This window comes from Erithacus rubecula (genome assembly GCF_903797595.1).
Source record: "Erithacus rubecula genome assembly, chromosome: 21".
In the NCBI taxonomy this organism is placed as follows: domain Eukaryota; kingdom Metazoa; phylum Chordata; class Aves; order Passeriformes; family Muscicapidae; genus Erithacus; species Erithacus rubecula.
Window position 1 is genome coordinate 10,691,886 of NC_136673.1, and position 14,975 is coordinate 10,706,860.

Here is a 14,975-nt window from a genome sequence, read left to right on the forward strand (position 1 = left end):
CGGGACCAGATGGAGCAGCACGGCAGGGACCGCGGGGGCAGGAAGCCGGGGGCAGCGGGAGCGGCTGGACCAGCAGCCGGAGCCCTGTGTCCTGCAGAGAGGAACATGGAAGTGCTGGGGAGTGCAGGTGGGGATTGGTGGGGGGGGGGAATGGAGCCCATCTAAACATGGTGCAGGGGTTCCAGGGGTCTCTTGGCCCCATGTGTGCAGCGGGGACATGCTGACCCCGCTCTCAGCTCTTCCCCCAGCTCCTCTGCAACTTGTCAGCACAATGAATTCTGTGCTCAGCCTGGTCCCCAGGTCACATATTGCTGGTCTCAGTGGGCTCACCAATGTCCACTGCTCCCAGGAACATTCCTGGAAGAATCACAGCAGTGCCATCCTGCCACAGACCTGCCAGCTCTGCTCTGCCTGGTGCAGGCACCAGAGACTGTGGAAGGCTGTTCCTGGTGCTGCAGTGGAGGAAGGAAAGGGTGCTGGCTACAGAGATTTTGAATCAAGCAAATCCCGGAGTGCTCTTGTCGTGCAGAAACACTTGGAGAGCAGCCGTCTTGGATCAGGGCTTGGAGGTACTGGAGGATCCCAGGGCCATGGCCATGTCCCCTTGCCAGAGCACCCACAGCGATGCTGGGGCTGCCCTGGAGCTGTGGGCAGTGGAGGGCAGCTCAAGGAGATGACAGGGGAAAGTGAGGCACAGCTGTGACTCAGGGGCTGGGCTGTGCTGGAGACGCTGGGGCCGGAGTGTGCTGGGAGCTGTTCTATGCCTCCTTGGTCCGTCTCCATCACTGAATATCCCTGTAGGCTCCGGCCACCACAGGCAGCGACAGCCTAGGAGACTCTGTGAAAATGAGGCCATTCCATGGAGGAGCTTAGCAGGGGATTTCACAGGGCCACGGTGATGGGAAGATCGGGCAGGACAGGCCTGGGGTGCTGCCGGCAGTGGAGGGCTGCCGTTGCAAGGGCAGGTGCCTGCGGGGGCCGAGGAGCCTGTACACGGCGTGGGGCTGAGCCCGGGTGCCCCGGGGTTCCCGCGGACACTCACATCCCTGCGGCGAGGGAACCCCCTGAGGGATCGCACCGGAGCTCCAGGGGGAGGAGGGGATGCTGCGAGGGGCAGGGGCAGGGCCGAGAACCGGGGCCGGGGGGGGGGGGGGGGGGGAGATGGAGGGGGATGATGGGCATGAGGACCGGTCTGGGGGCGGTACCGGGGGAGGCTCCGGTCCCAATGCCGGCCCCACCGGTAACTCCGCCTGCCGTATTTATGGGAAAACAAGCGGCGGCAGAGCGCTGGGCCGAGCCGTGCCGTGCTGCGCCCCGCCGTGCCGTGCCTTGCCGGATCGGGCGGAGCCGGGCCATGGTCCCCGGGATGATGGCAGCCCCAGCCTAGCGCAGTGGCGGCTGGGGGATGCGGCGGGGGCCGCCAGAGCGGCTGGCGCGGAGCAGGTAAGGGGGTCCCGGGCAGGGGGCTGGGGTTTGTTGTACCCCCGCGGGCCTCCAACCGGGCCAGCTCCTCGCGCCCCCCGCCCACGCCCGATCATCGCTCCGCATCGCATCACATCTTATTTTCCCCCTTTGCCCCCCCCACCGTGTTCCACATCCCCATCTTATCCCCGGAGGTCTTCCTGGGGCATCCCAACCCCCAGGCTCCCATCATCATCGCCCCGTGTCCCATATCCCCATCCCCATCTAGCTGTGCTCCCTCCATTCCTCCAGCCTCACCGGGGCCATCCCCATTCCGTGCTCCCGAGCCGAGTCATCCCACCCCATCTCACAGGTATTTCGGGGTTCTCCATACTCCCGTGTGCCCCATCCCATCCCTATACCCATCCCCATCTCACACTAGCCCAGCCCCAACCCCATCCTCATCTCTGTCCCACCCCGCCGCAGTGCTCGGGCCGGGCTATTTCACCCCTCCCCCCGGTGCCTAGATCAGCGCCCTGGGCGGCCCAGCGGGCCCGGTGCCGGTACGCAGCGGGGCGGGGGTGGCCGCGGCATCGCCCCGGTGTCTGCGGCAGCGCCCGGTACAGACCCTCCCCATGCACCGTTCACCCAGTCCCAGCCCCACAACTCGCCCTTCCAGGGTGCCCCTGGTTCCCCTGCCCCCCGGCCTTGCCGTTTGCGGGTGCCCCCAGGCTGAGGGACTAGAGGGGCCAGGGGTCAGGGCGTCCGCTGCACCCTGGGGCGCTGCTCATCCCAACCTGGATGCCGGAACCGGGGATACCCTCCTGGGCCGGGGGTGCTGCTCTCCCCAGCAGGATGACCCCTCCGGAGGCACAAGCTGGATTGGGGTTTGGCAGCCATCTGTGCCTGGGCTTGGGACAGGGACTAGGGGCGACGTGGCAGCGCCAGGGGCTGAGAGGCTGAGACACGGGGCTGGGAAGCACAGAGGGTGTGTGGAGGTGCAGTCTGATGTGCAGGGTGGGCAACCGCCGCACGACCGGGCATAGGGCACGGTGTGTGAATTCTGGGGGTGGCACGGCGGGGCAGTGTCTATTTGCCACGGATAGGAAGCAGGAGTTGGGGGTACAGTGGGGTCCCTCGCCACAGACCGTGGCGGCTGCCAGCTCCCGGTGCGGGGAAGTGCCCAGGCAGCAGCGGCCATCGGTGTCCCGCTGACACACGCACGGTGCACAGGCCCGTGCGCACAGACTTGGCTGCGTCAGGGCACGGCGGGCACAGACACTGCCCCCACGGCAGCTGCTAGTGGGACCTCCAGCATCGTCTGCTCGAGCACAGTGTTTGCAGCAAGATGCTGTCCTTGGCTGCGGGTCCCGGTGCAGGGGCCGCTGGTGCGCACAGAGTAGCCCTCGGGGCGGCGCTGGTGCCGCTGGCCGTGCCCACGGGGCCGTGCGGGCAGTGGGGCCGTGCGGGCAGTGGCGCCGTGCGGGCAGTGGCGCCGTGCGGGCAGTGTGTGCTGGGGCTGCTGCCGGGTGGGGGGGCAGTGCAGCGTGCTCAGCGCTCTGCATGTGCAGGCAGCGTGCAGGCACCGTACCCACTGCAGCGCTCCTGCCTGCTCAGCGGGACGTGCGTGGGCAGCGAGCAGGCAGGGTGGGCAGCAATGCCCAGTCAGTGTGCGGGCAAAGTGGGCAGCGTGTGGGCAGGGTGCACAGGGCAGTCCCCTGGCAGGGCACTAAGAGCAGGATGGGCAGGCAGCAGCCCTTGCCATGTGCAGGGACAGGCAGTGAGTGGGCAGTGCCCGGGCAGGGCTGAGGACAGCACGGGCAGGCCGTGCAGTGGCAGGGCCATGTGTATGGGCAGCTCGGGGCAGAGCACAGGCAGTGTGTGGGCAGTGCCCTGGTAGTGTGGGCAGTGTGCAGGCAGTGCCTGCCGTGGTTATGGGGCAGGCAGGACACTGCAGTGCACAGGCAGTATGGGGCGCGGTGGTAGGGGGGCCTGCATCCCTCCCCTCGCAGCCCATGCGTGGCACATGCAGGCGGCGATCCAGTTCCCAGAACCCTCCGTGGGCCCCTCTGGCAGAGGGGTCGCCCCTGGCCCAGCCCCCCGTGCTGCCAGAGTCCGGTGCTCGTGGGCAGGACCCCACGAGTGGCGGCTTCTGTCCACTCCGTGGGCACCGGCCACTCTGCAAACTCTGCCAGCAGGTGCCATATCCACGGGGTGACACCTGTGGGCACCCTGGGTAGGGAGGCTGGTGCCTGCCAAAAGTCGGTAGCGCGGGGGGCAAAGGGGGCATCCAACCAACCGGCTGCCCACCCACCGAGGGGTTGAAGAGCAGAGGGGATACAAAACCCTCTCCCTGCAGAATCGTGTCAGAGGCTGGTGGGTATGTGAGTGTTGATGGCACTGTCAGCACTGTGGGGCCATCCCAGCTCTGTCCCCCTCAATAGGCAGAGGGTTCCTGCAGCCTCATGAGGACTCTGCTCTCCCTGCGCTGCCACAGAGCTGCAGCTCCCCACGCAGCCTCCCCCTGCACCCACGCTGTCCTCACCCACACTGTCCTCGCAGAGGGAGGAATAATTTGGAGAAACCATGGCAACCCCACAGCTCCACCGACAGTGGGTGCTGCTCAGTGGGTGGAAGACACTGGTGCCCATGGGATGCAAGCACCCCACATCCATGTGCATAGTGGCCTCACTGGGTGACAGCTCTTTTGATTCAGCAGGACTGTGGCTGCAGGGTCTCTTGGGGTGCTCCATGTGCTCATAAGACATCCACCTCCCCAGCAGCCACACCTCCACCACACTGGGGGTGTCCCAGGAGCCTCACATGCCTTGTTTGTTTTACAGTGCTGGGATGGAGCTGCCACAGGCCCCTCGGCCACCTCAGCCCACCCACCCCCTTACTGCTGCTGCTGCTGGACCAGGTAGGACCTTGGGCAACAGTTCCCTGCCTACCAGCCCCCACGACACAACAGGAATGGGCTTCCCAACGCCGCTGTCACTATTGCTGTGGCATGGGGTGCTGCCTTGCCAGATCCACCCCACCTCCCACATACTGTAACACAGCAGAGCCAACACTGGACCACCTCTCTGTGGGTAAACCTGCCCTCCCTGCTCTGCAGGGAGGCACTGGGACCCCCATCTCCTTTCTCATGCATCTTGCTCTTCCCAGCCTATCACATGGACACCTCAAGCCCACTGAAGTCACCTCAGTTCTGGCATCTGCACCCCCCAGCTTTGGGGCAGGTAAGGAGGAGGAACCCAAGCCCCCTCCTCATCTTTGCATAGTCAATGCTACTGGCTAAATAAAGTCAATTCCTTTCCTCCAAGAAACATCTTCCCTGTGGTCCTCTGCTGCTCTTTAAAGCCAAGTGTCCACCCACTTTTAGTGCAACACAGAGCAGTCAGTGTCAACCAGCACATCCAGAACCTTGGTGGCCACAACTCCCAACATTCAGAGGATGTGATGAGTTGACAGATGGGGGTGTCCCCACAGTGGACAGAGAGGTGCACATCCCCCAGTGCTGGTGGCAACCCATGGCAGCTCTCGAAGGGCTGGTAGGGAAGGTCAGTGCTACAACCCACTTATTCCTGTGGGCAGACCCCTTCCTCTGTCCCTCTCATGTACTGTGGGAACCCTGTGCTGATGTCCTCATTGTCACACAGCTGTATCACACCGTGGCTGGGGACTCTGCCCACCCTGGCCACCCAAAAGCTTCATCCCAGAGCACTGGGGTGTTTGGTGCTGGCACACAGTGGGTGTCAGACCCCATGTCCCACAGCAGCTGAAGCCAATGTCACACTTGCTCTCCAGCCCAGGGGACGTGTCAAAGCCATGGGACACAGAAGACAACAAAGCCAGTGGGTACTGAGCCAGCACAGCTCCTCTGGCACAGGGAAGTGGTGCAGGAATCACTGCTGACATGTGGGTTGGGGCACCCACCACAGCACCCCTCTGCCACTCCTGGGGCCACCCCTGGTCTGAAAGACCCAGCTGCACAGCCAGCACTGTGACCACCCACAGGGGTGTTTGTGCGTGTAGTCATCACAGGGAGGAGTTGTGGCTCCTACAGAGCCCTAGACTGTGGGGGCTTTCCAGCCACCATGGTGGGTGCTCATGGCGCCTGTCCCTGGGCCCTGCTGCCCCCTACAGTGCTGGTGCAGGGACATGGGTACATAGTCCCAGGAGACCCCTCACCACTCCAGTGCTCTCACCAGGGCTGAGCACACTCTCCATGGAAAGCCCTGGTGTTGAACTCCCACAGCCCTGATCAGCACTGCCAATTCATGTGACTCTGCAAGACAGTCCCCGTGTCCTGTGGCCCAGGAAGAGGACACAGTACTCTGTGTTCTCCTCTCACTATGCTGAAGCTGGTATGCAGAGCTCCCTGGCTGCCCCCATGGGTGTCCTGCCAGCTGCTCCATGATTTGCACTCTGGATCTGGAGACTTTTTCCAGTTTCTTCCTCCAGTTGACTGACTTTGAACAGCAGCAGTGGAGGCTAGGATGCCCCCAAACCTCCATTTCTGAAGAGATGGCTAACCCCCAGCTCTGAGCCAGGAGCTGAGGGGATTGATACGAGGTCACTCCAGGATTGAGGCACCTCATGTGTTTTCTTGCAGGGTGGGCTACCGTCCTCTGAGGCTGTGTGACAGGGAACTGGCAGCAGAAGAGTCACTTTTAAGATGACACGAACAGACCCACCTGACATCCTGGTGTCCACGGTGTACCAAGACATCAAGGTGGCGACAGCAGCCCCTGGGGATTCCGTTGTCTGTCAGCCCCTTGCACAATGTGACGCCTCCATGTCCTCCTCCCTGTCCCGCGAGCCGCAGCCCTTCAACAAGCGCCACTGTAGGAGCTTCGATTTCATCGAGTCGCTGGAAGAGCTGGGCACCCCCCCGGCCATGGAGCGCGCCTGCCCGCGCCCCGGCATGCCCGAGTCCACGTCGGGGCCGCCGGGCAGGCAGGCGCCGCCGAAGCCAGACCCTTACAGCAGCAGAGCCCCCGCGCCGCGGAGCGAGCCGAAGCGCCGGGCCCGCTCCAAGAGCGCCCCGCGGGTGAAGTCCACCCTGACCCCCGTGCCCATCACCGTGGCGGCATCACCGCCGCCAGCCCGGCGCGGGCGGGAGGTACTGCGGGTGGTACGGGAGCCCTCCCACACTGATCCCTCGCCGCGCCGCGAGGCCCCGATGCCGCTGCGGGCACTGGCCAACGAGGTTCACCCCATCAAGCTGCAGCCGCAGCGCAGCAGCGTCAGCCGCATCTCCCCGCTCTGCCTGGGCAGCAATTGCTACGAGGAAGGACCGGGGGCTAAGGTGGGCGCCAGCCCCCACGTCAAGTGCCGAGTGGACATCAAGCCGGACGAGGCAGTGCTGGTACACACGGCGCGGAGCCTGAGGGCAGCCCCAAACCGCCCGGAGCCGCCGCGCTGGCCCCGCACCCCTGGGGCCAGCCGCAGCCTGACCGTGCCAGGGAGCCGGCAGGCGTCCGCGTCCCGCACGCCCACCCCCAGCGACTCCTACAGCGGGGACCCTCCGCTGCTGCCCTACCCCGGTGACTACTACGAGGCAGACCCCCGGGCACTGGCGTACCAGACAGTGCCGGTGCCAGCCTCACGGGAATTCAGGGAGTACCCCGACAGAGGCTGCATGACCTTTTCGGCTCCCGGCGTCCCAGCCAAGTTCTTCTACGCAGAGGAGGCAGCGCGGTGCCCCAGCCCTGCCATGCCACTCCGCAGCTCTGGTTATACCAGCTACCCTTACCCCAGCCGCCACGCCGTGCCCCAGCCCTTCTACACCGAGGAGCCGGCCAAGGCTGCTGTTCACACGATGCCGCCCCGAACGTTGTACGTGGAGGAGGCGCGGGGTTACCCGGTGCAGGAGGCACCTGCCCGCACCTTCTATGGGGATGAGCCCCGCTACTACACCCCGCGTGGTACCCCTGTAAAAACCCTCTACGCCGAGGACGCTCGGACATACCCAGCCCTCGGCTCCTCCGCCCGGCTGTTCTATGCCGAGGACTACGGGAAGTACCGGGAGCGGGAGGTGCTGTCGCGCACGTGCCCCCCGCCCCGCAGCGCGCAGCCCCTGCACTTCGGAGACTGGTACTGCCCCGAGCGGGCCACGCTGCCCTACCAGAGCCTGCAATTGTCGCGCTTCACCCCGCAGCCGGCCGGGCGGGAGGCCATGTTCTCCTCCTGGCACGCCAGCTACGGCGTGACTCCACCACGGCTGGGCCGGGAGACCCAGCACTACTCCAATCCTGGGATAACATCCTGGCGCCAGCAGCGCGCAGGGACGAGGCCCTCCAGCGTGGGCGCAGCTATGAGAACCTGCTCGCCCACGAACAGCACCGTGCCTTATCCCCCGAGGAGCGCCGGCAGCCTGTGGTGATCAACCTGTCGAGCTCACCCAAGCGCTACGCGGCCCTGTCCCTCTCCGAGAGCTCCATCCTCGACCGGGTGCACGCCGATGGCAGCCGCGGGCCCCCAGGCCGTTCCTGGTACGTTACACCGGAGATCACCATCACCGACAATGACATCCGTGCCGACGGGCTGGGACGGAGCGAGAGGCGTTCGGCCAGCTGGGACATGCTGGACGCGGGGCGGGAGCGCGGGCCCTACGCTGTACCGTGTGCCCCACAGCAAATCCCCAGGGAGAGTGGCTCGGGGCGGCAGCGCAGCCTGGAGCAGCTGGACGAGCTCATCACCGATCTTGTCATTGACTACAAGCCAGCACCGGGTCACCGCGCCGGGGACAGGGACAGCCTCGCGGAGCAGCTCAAGCAGCTGCTGAGCAGTAGCACCTCGGGCCCCCCCCGGCGGGGCGAGGGCAAGCGGGTTCCTCACAACGTGCCCGAGGGACCCCGACCCACAAAAGAGCAGCCGGGCCCCAGCTCCCATGCCGGCACCCCGCGCCGCCCACCCGCGCCGCCCACCACCGGCCCCTTCGAAAAGTCACCGGAAAACTGCTCGCCCGACCTGAGCGCTGAGGAGGACGACATGATGATGTGCTCCAATGCCAAGTGCCGGCGCACGGAGACCATGTTCAACGCCTGCCTCTACTTCAAATCGTGCCACAGCTGCTACACCTACTACTGCTCCCGGCACTGCCGGCGCGAGGACTGGGACACGCACAAGGCCAGCTGCGTCTACGGGCGGGTGGGCAGCGTCTGCCGCCACGTCCTGCAGTTCTGCCGCGAGAACACCGAGGTGCACAAGGCTTTCTCGCGCATCGCCAAGGTGGGATATCTCTCCCGCGGCCGCGGCGTACTCTTCCTGGGCTTCCCCAATGCGGGCTCGGCCGAGAACTTTCTCCAGTTTGGGCTGGAGAGCCTGCTGATGTCCCCCACGTACCTGTCCCTGCGGGAACTGGACAGCTACTCCGACAACCTGGGGGAATATGCCCAGGAGCTGCGGGAGACAGGCAACCAATACGACCCCAACGAATGTTTCCTGCTGAATGTAACCGTGGCCGTCACCCAGAAAGTGCCAGAGAGGCCGTCACCGAAGATGCAGGTGCCGACGGTCAGGAAATATGCCAAGGTGGCCTTAGCCTCCTCCAGCCCCGAGAAGAAGATCTTGAAGAAGGAGCGGGACATGGAAACGTTGATCCTGACGCCACCGCCCGGCACGGCGGACATCGACAAGGAGGGGGAGGAGGGCCGGAAGGCACGGGAGGTCTGCTTCATCAACATCCAGCGGGAGCTGCGCATCCGCGGCGTCTTCCTGCGGCACGAGTTCCCCGCTGTCTACGAGCAGCTCTGCGACTTCGTGGAGAGCAACAAGCGCTTCACCCCCACCACCATCTACCCCATCGACAAGAGGACGGGCAAACAGTTCATGTGCATGATTATGGCGGCCTCTGAGCCTCGCACCCTCGACTGGGTGGCCAGCCCCAACCTCCTGGACGACATCATGTGAACGCAGGGCGGGGGGCACCCCCTGTGTAGATACGTGCTGTCCTGTCAGAACCCCCTCGGCTGTTACACCAGGGGAAGGGGGCTGCGGGTGGCCGGCAGTGCTGGGGGGCCGGGTGTGACGGGAGCTCAGCCCGATGTTTGCCCTGGAGCGCAGAACCTGGCGAGCCCCTGCAGAGCCCTCTCGGGTGAGCGGTGCTTGGCCGAAGCGGCGGCACCCCGCACCCCCCAACCCTGCCCGCCGGGCTGCCACACACCCAGAGCCCCTCAGGACTGCCCCAGGGCCCCCTCAGCGCCAGGGGTCTCGCAGCGGCCAAACCCAGCGCCTGGGGTTGGGCTGCACCAGAACCGTGTCCCCACCGTGTCTGTGTGTCCTGGGCGTGTTACTGCGGCATCGTCAGGTGCTGGGGGGGCCCTGGGTCCCACGCGAGCTCTAGGCACAGAGCGGGGCAGGGCTGGGGGGTCCCGGGGCACTGCCGGGGGAAGAGATCCGCGGTGGATGTCTGACGGGGGTCGTGGGTAATCAATCGCCAGTGAGGGGTGACCATGGCGGGGACCAGGGAAGGGGAAGCGGAGCTGGGACTGTGGCCAACGCCCGTCATCCGGGGCGCCCGCACCGCCCTGCCTGGCCCCACTCCCCGCTGCCGATGCTCTCCCGCCGGGACCGCGACCAGCCTCCATCCCCAGCGCCGCTGCCCGGCGGGACCCTCGCGCCGGCTATGGGGGGAGGCTTGGTTCCACGGGCGCTGGTTGGGCGCTGGGCGGAGGAGGCGGGAACACGGGCAGGGGCCGGGCGCTGGTTGGGCGCTGGGCGGAGGGGGCGGGAACACGGGCAGGGGCCGGGCGCTGGTTGGACGTTGGGCGGAGGAGGCGGGAACACGGGCAGGGGCCGGGCGCTGGTTGGACACTGGGCGGAGGAGGCGGGAACACGGACAGGGGCCGGGCACTGTTTGGACGTTGGGCGGAGGAGGCGGGAACACGGGCAGGGGCCGGGCACTGGTTGGACGTTGGGCGGAGGAGGCGGGAACACGGCCAGGGGCCGGGCGCTGGTTGGACGTTGGGCGGAGGGGGCGGAACACGGGCAAGGGCCGGGCGCTGGTTGGACGTTGGGCGGAGGAGGCGGGAACACGGGCAGGGGCCGGGCGCTGGTTGGACACTGGGCGGAGGAGGCGGGAACACGGACAGGGGCCGGGCACTGTTTGGACGTTGGGCGGAGGAGGCGGGAACACGGGCAGGGGCCGGGCGTTGGTTGGACGTTGGGCGGAGGGGGCGGAAACAGGGGCAGGGGCCGGGCGCTGGTTGGGCGCTCAGCGGAGGGGGCGGGAACGGCGCGCGGGCGGCAGCGATGGCGGGTGAGGCGCTGTCGCGGGTACCGGACGTGCAGATCGATGGCAATGGTGTCTTCAAGTACGTGCTGGTGCGGGTGCGCGGGGCTGGCGCGCCCGCCAAGGACGTCGTGCGAGGTCACAGCTGGGCCGAGTACCACGGTGAGGGGCGTGGGGGTGTGCGGGGTGAGGCTGTACCGGGGGTGCCGAGGGAAGCGGCCGCGGGTCCCGCGGGCTCGCCGGGGTCTGGCCCGTCACTGGCAGTGGCTGAGGCGGGAGATCCCCACGCTCCCCCCCGCTCCCTCCCTGCAGCTGACTTGTTCGAGCGCACCGCGGAGGAGCTGGCGCGGCACGGCCTGACTTGCGAGTGCCTGGGCGGTGGCCGCCTCTCCCACCGCCCCGAAGAGAGGAAGATCCACGTCTACGGGTACTCGGTGGTAAGCGGAAGCCGGAGGGACCCACGCAGGGTCGCGGCATCTCCCTTCGCGGCGTGGGTCCCACTGACGGCGGCCGAGTTGGCACCGCATCCCCTCGAGGGTGGCAGGGGTGAGCGGGGCGGCGCACCCGGGGCTCGTGGATCTTCTCCCGAGTGTCTCAGGGAGGGGAGACTTTGCAGAGCCCTTTCAGGTGAGCGGTGCTTGGCCAGAGTGGGGTCACCCCATTGAACCCCCCCCCAGCTCCTGCCTGTGAGGCTGCTCCACACCCAGAGCCCCCGGGGTTCCCGCAGTGGCTGTACCCAGCACTAAGTGTTGCCAGGGGGAGCTGGGCTGCAAAAGAACCGTGTCCTCACTTTTTGTGTCCTGAGGGCGTTCCTGCAGGAGTGTCAGGTGCTGTAGGGGCCTCGTAAAGGTGACTGGAGACACCCTCGGGGCCATCACTGGCATGGTGGATCCCTGGATGCTGAGTCCAGCCCAGGCCTGTGCTGAGTGCTGAGTGCAGAGCCCAGCTGGGACCAGGGCAGGGTGGTGTTCCCCGGGCCACAGTGTACACAGTTTTCCCAGCTTCAGGGTGGCACTGTTCTCTTGCCTGGGTGCTACACCAGCCTCAGCTGGAGTCAGGTGGGGTTGGCACAGGCTCTGCAGCTTCTCTGTTGCTGTGGTCTGCCAGAGCTGCCCTGGGGATTTGCCAGACTGCCCTGCAAGTGGTCACCCACCAGCTCTCCTTGGGAACCCTCTTTTCTGTGCAGGGCTTTGGACGAGCTGACCACGCTGTGACCACAGAGAAGCTGAAGGCTGAGTATCCTGACTATGAGATCACCTGGGCGGATGAAGGATACTGACTCTGTCTCTGCTGCCAGGCCAGAGCTGGCACAGTTGTACACAGCGCCAGGGCGGTGGCAGCAAGCTCCGCATGCTCGGCGGTGCTCCAGGCTCTCCTGATTTTCCTGTGTGTTTAACCGACCCGTTCTCCAGCATCACCAGACTGTTCCCGTGTGGGGTGCTCCCAACTCCCTGGTGTGGCAGAGCTGGTGAATCCAGTGGTTGCTCTGCCCCAGCCTCCTGGTGCCACATGTATCTGTGAGAATTAAAGTAATTGGGGGAGCACAGCTGCTATGGTGGCCATGCTGACAGCTCGGCTGTTCCTTCCCAGCTCCGGGTTGTGCCTTTTGACAGTGGAAGGGACCCCCCAGGTTTTCCGCCCCTTGAGCAGAGCCTGGCATGGGAGCCTGGCATGGGAACAGGCAGAGTGGTGTATCAGAATTTGCCTTGGAAAGGGCAGAGGCAGGAGAGAGGAAAGCAATGCCCAGGTCTAGGGAGGGAAGGGCAGGGTAAACCTGGGGGAGAGATCAGCCACATCTTCTGCGGGGAGGGAACTGAGCTGCCTGGGAACACTGTTGGGAAGAACATGCCCATTTCCACTCTAGCAAGTGGTCACATCTTGAGAAAGAGCATCCTCTGTGACTTCATCCCTCCAGCCACCCAGGACCAGCTCCCGTCCCTCAGAATTTCCCAGCGATTCTCCCTGCTTGTGCTTCCAGTGAGGAACGGCAGGGGGAGAGTGGGAAAAGCTGCTGGAGACTTCAGTGGCTGGAGAGATCCAGGGAGATATGCAGGCTGGGTTGGTTAAGTCACAGTCCCACGTGAGGCTGGGGCTGGAGGAACGTCCCAGCTCAGTCCCAGCCTCATTTGGTTGTCAGACTCTGACCCTGCATGCACCCAGCTCCTGCCTGGCCATAATCCTGTTGCTGCTGCCGTCTCCATCATGCCTTCAGGGATGTGGGCTCCTTCCTCTGCATCCAGAGCCATGCAGGGTCAGCTCAACCTGAGAAGCTCAGCCTGTGCCTGTGCCTAAACTCCTAAGGAAGCTCACAATGGGGGGGATGAGTTTCATAGGCAAAAACATCAGTGTGCTGTGCCTTGTCCTCCATCCTGCAAGATGTGACCCTCACCTGTGCTGGGGGAAGTGTTACCCACAAGTCACGTGGAGTCAACTGCTAACCTGCAAGTCACTGGATCATGAAGCCTGGAGGCACATCTGGGATGTCCTGTCCATCCACTGGCCTAGCTCCAGTGGATCCAGCATGGTGAGATTGCTGGGATGTGCTGTGCAGGCTCAGGAGTTGAACTCGATAGTCCTTGCGAGTCCCTTCCAACACAGGCAATCCCATGATTCTGTGTTAGAATTTGGCTGCTGGGAGTTATGACCAGGTGGGATTTGAGAATCTTCCCCAATTTGGGCCTCTCAGCAGCTTGGGAGCCTGCTCTGGTTTTGACAACCCTCACAGGAAAAGGATTTTTCTTTAAGTAGCATTTGCTGTTATTGCAGATGTTCTTGTTGTCTCAGTCCTTACTAAGATGCTTCCTGCTTGAGGGTTGGCTTCCTGCACCCTCCTGCCAGGGCTTACTTGGCTGACAAGCTGGGCATGTCCAGCTCAGACTCTTTTTGTGGGAAGTCCAGTCTCATCATCATCATCACAGAATCTCCTTTTGTGGGGATACTCAAAAACCATCTGGACACATCCTCCAGGGAACCCTTGTGGAGCAGAGCGTTGGGATGGTGGCTTCCATTCTGCACTATCCTGTGGTCATTATCACTGCCCCTGGCTCAATCTGTTTCATCTCACACTGGGAGTACCAGCATCCCCAGTGCAAAGGGGAGGGGCCAGATCTGTGAGAGGGGTTCTGTCCATGGCACCCAGGAGGCCAGTGGCTACTTTTCCAGTGGCCACGGCACAGGCCTGTGGCTGGCTTGGTGCCAGGTTCCTTGGGCAGGACTCCTGCTCTCTGGCATGTCTGGGCTGGGGGATGTGGGGCCGCTGGTCCCCATCGGGCTGGCTGACCCTGGGAGAAGGAGCTAAGCCTGTGTTTTACTGCCCCTGATGCAATCCCTCTGCAATCTGCCTTCCAAGGCCAGCGGCTCAATGGGAGGATCTGCTCAATGAGGCCCCTCTCTAGGCACAGAGGTTGCAGCAGCAGAGGTCAGAGGGTCCTGTAGCATAGCGGCCCCTGCTGCCCCTGATTTCCCCTGCCAAGGTGGGGAAACCAGTGGGTCAGTAGTTGCCATTACCAGGCAGCACTGGTGGTGATCTGGCTGCCAAGCTGTGCTTCTTCCAGGCTCATCAGCCCTTGCTGGGGCTCTGCCAGAAATGTTCTGCCCCAGGCATGACCTGATTGTAGCCCTGGAGCTGTGCCCCTTCGCCCCATGGCAGTTATGAGCTGGGTGCTGAGATGCTCCTGCAAGCTGGAGCGGAGCAGGCAGGGTGAAGGCTGGCTCCTCCCGATGGCATCTTGGAATCCCCAGGCTCCAAGGAGACCTTAGAGCCCCTTCCAGTGTCTAAAGGGGCTCCGGGAGAGCTTGGAGTAACAAGAGGGAGTGGCTCACTGCCAGAGGGCAGGGTAAAATGGAATATTGGATACTGCTGACTCCCAGCTCAGTTGTTCTCTTTGGCTAGAATGCAGCCCATTGCCAACCCTGCACCCGAAGTCTCTCCCACTCTCCTTATGCACAGGGACTGGCAGAATAACCGTGGCACCTAGAGGTGCCAGCTTCCCCCACAGGGCTGACAGCATCCCTGGCTCAGCGGCAAGTGCCCTTGCCTTGACCAGGCAGGCACATTCCACAGGGCTGTTCTCCGTGCCGGTCAGAGTGGCACAGCATGGGTGAAAACGGGCTGAAGAGGAGAGGTTCAGTGGGGAAAAGCCGAAGGTCTCCCTGAGGCACCTGGCTGCACCTGGCACAGCTGTGGTGCCGGCAGTGCTGCTGACAGCATCGCAGCCATAAACCCGCTGCCCGGCCAGGGAGCCGATAACAGCGGGGGTGAAGTCCAACGCAGGCAGGTCCTGGGGAGCACATTCCAACCCGGGGCTCACGGTGTGCACTCTCCCAGCTCCGT

The 14,975-nt window shown here is 64.4% G+C and overlaps 2 protein-coding genes across 2 annotated transcripts; both read left to right on the plus strand.

Moving 5' to 3' along the window:
• Window positions 1–1,273: 1,273 nt before the first annotated feature.
• Window positions 1,274–9,712, plus strand: AJM1 (apical junction component 1 homolog). Its single transcript, XM_079324292.1, is given in 4 exon segments — window positions 1,274–1,443; window positions 4,245–4,321; window positions 6,020–7,654; window positions 7,660–9,712. Coding segments are annotated over 2 exon segments (3,234 nt in total). The 5' UTR covers window positions 1,274–1,443; window positions 4,245–4,321; window positions 6,020–6,082; the 3' UTR covers window positions 9,322–9,712.
• An 896-nt stretch (window positions 9,713–10,608) lies between these two features.
• On the plus strand, window positions 10,609–12,188 carry PHPT1 (phosphohistidine phosphatase 1). The gene is made up of 3 exons (XM_079324311.1): window positions 10,609–10,804; window positions 10,955–11,079; window positions 11,829–12,188. The coding sequence occupies exons 1-3, from the start codon at window positions 10,663–10,665 to the stop codon at window positions 11,919–11,921; spliced, it is 360 nt and encodes a 119-aa protein (XP_079180437.1). The 5' UTR covers window positions 10,609–10,662; the 3' UTR covers window positions 11,922–12,188.
• Window positions 12,189–14,975: the final 2,787 nt, after the last annotated feature.

What these genes read in the sequence shown, in the direction of transcription:
- PHPT1 (XM_079324311.1), top strand. Translation starts at nt 10,663, where the DNA reads ATGGCGGGTGAGGCGCTGTCGCGGGTACCGGACGTGCAGATCGATGGC. An exon ending in CAGCTGGGCCGAGTACCACG is followed by an intron (nt 10,805 to 10,954) that starts GTGAGGGGCGTG and finishes CCCTCCCTGCAG; the next exon opens with CTGACTTGTTCGAGCGCACC. An exon ending in ACGTCTACGGGTACTCGGTG is followed by an intron (nt 11,080 to 11,828) that starts GTAAGCGGAAGC and finishes TTTTCTGTGCAG; the next exon opens with GGCTTTGGACGAGCTGACCA.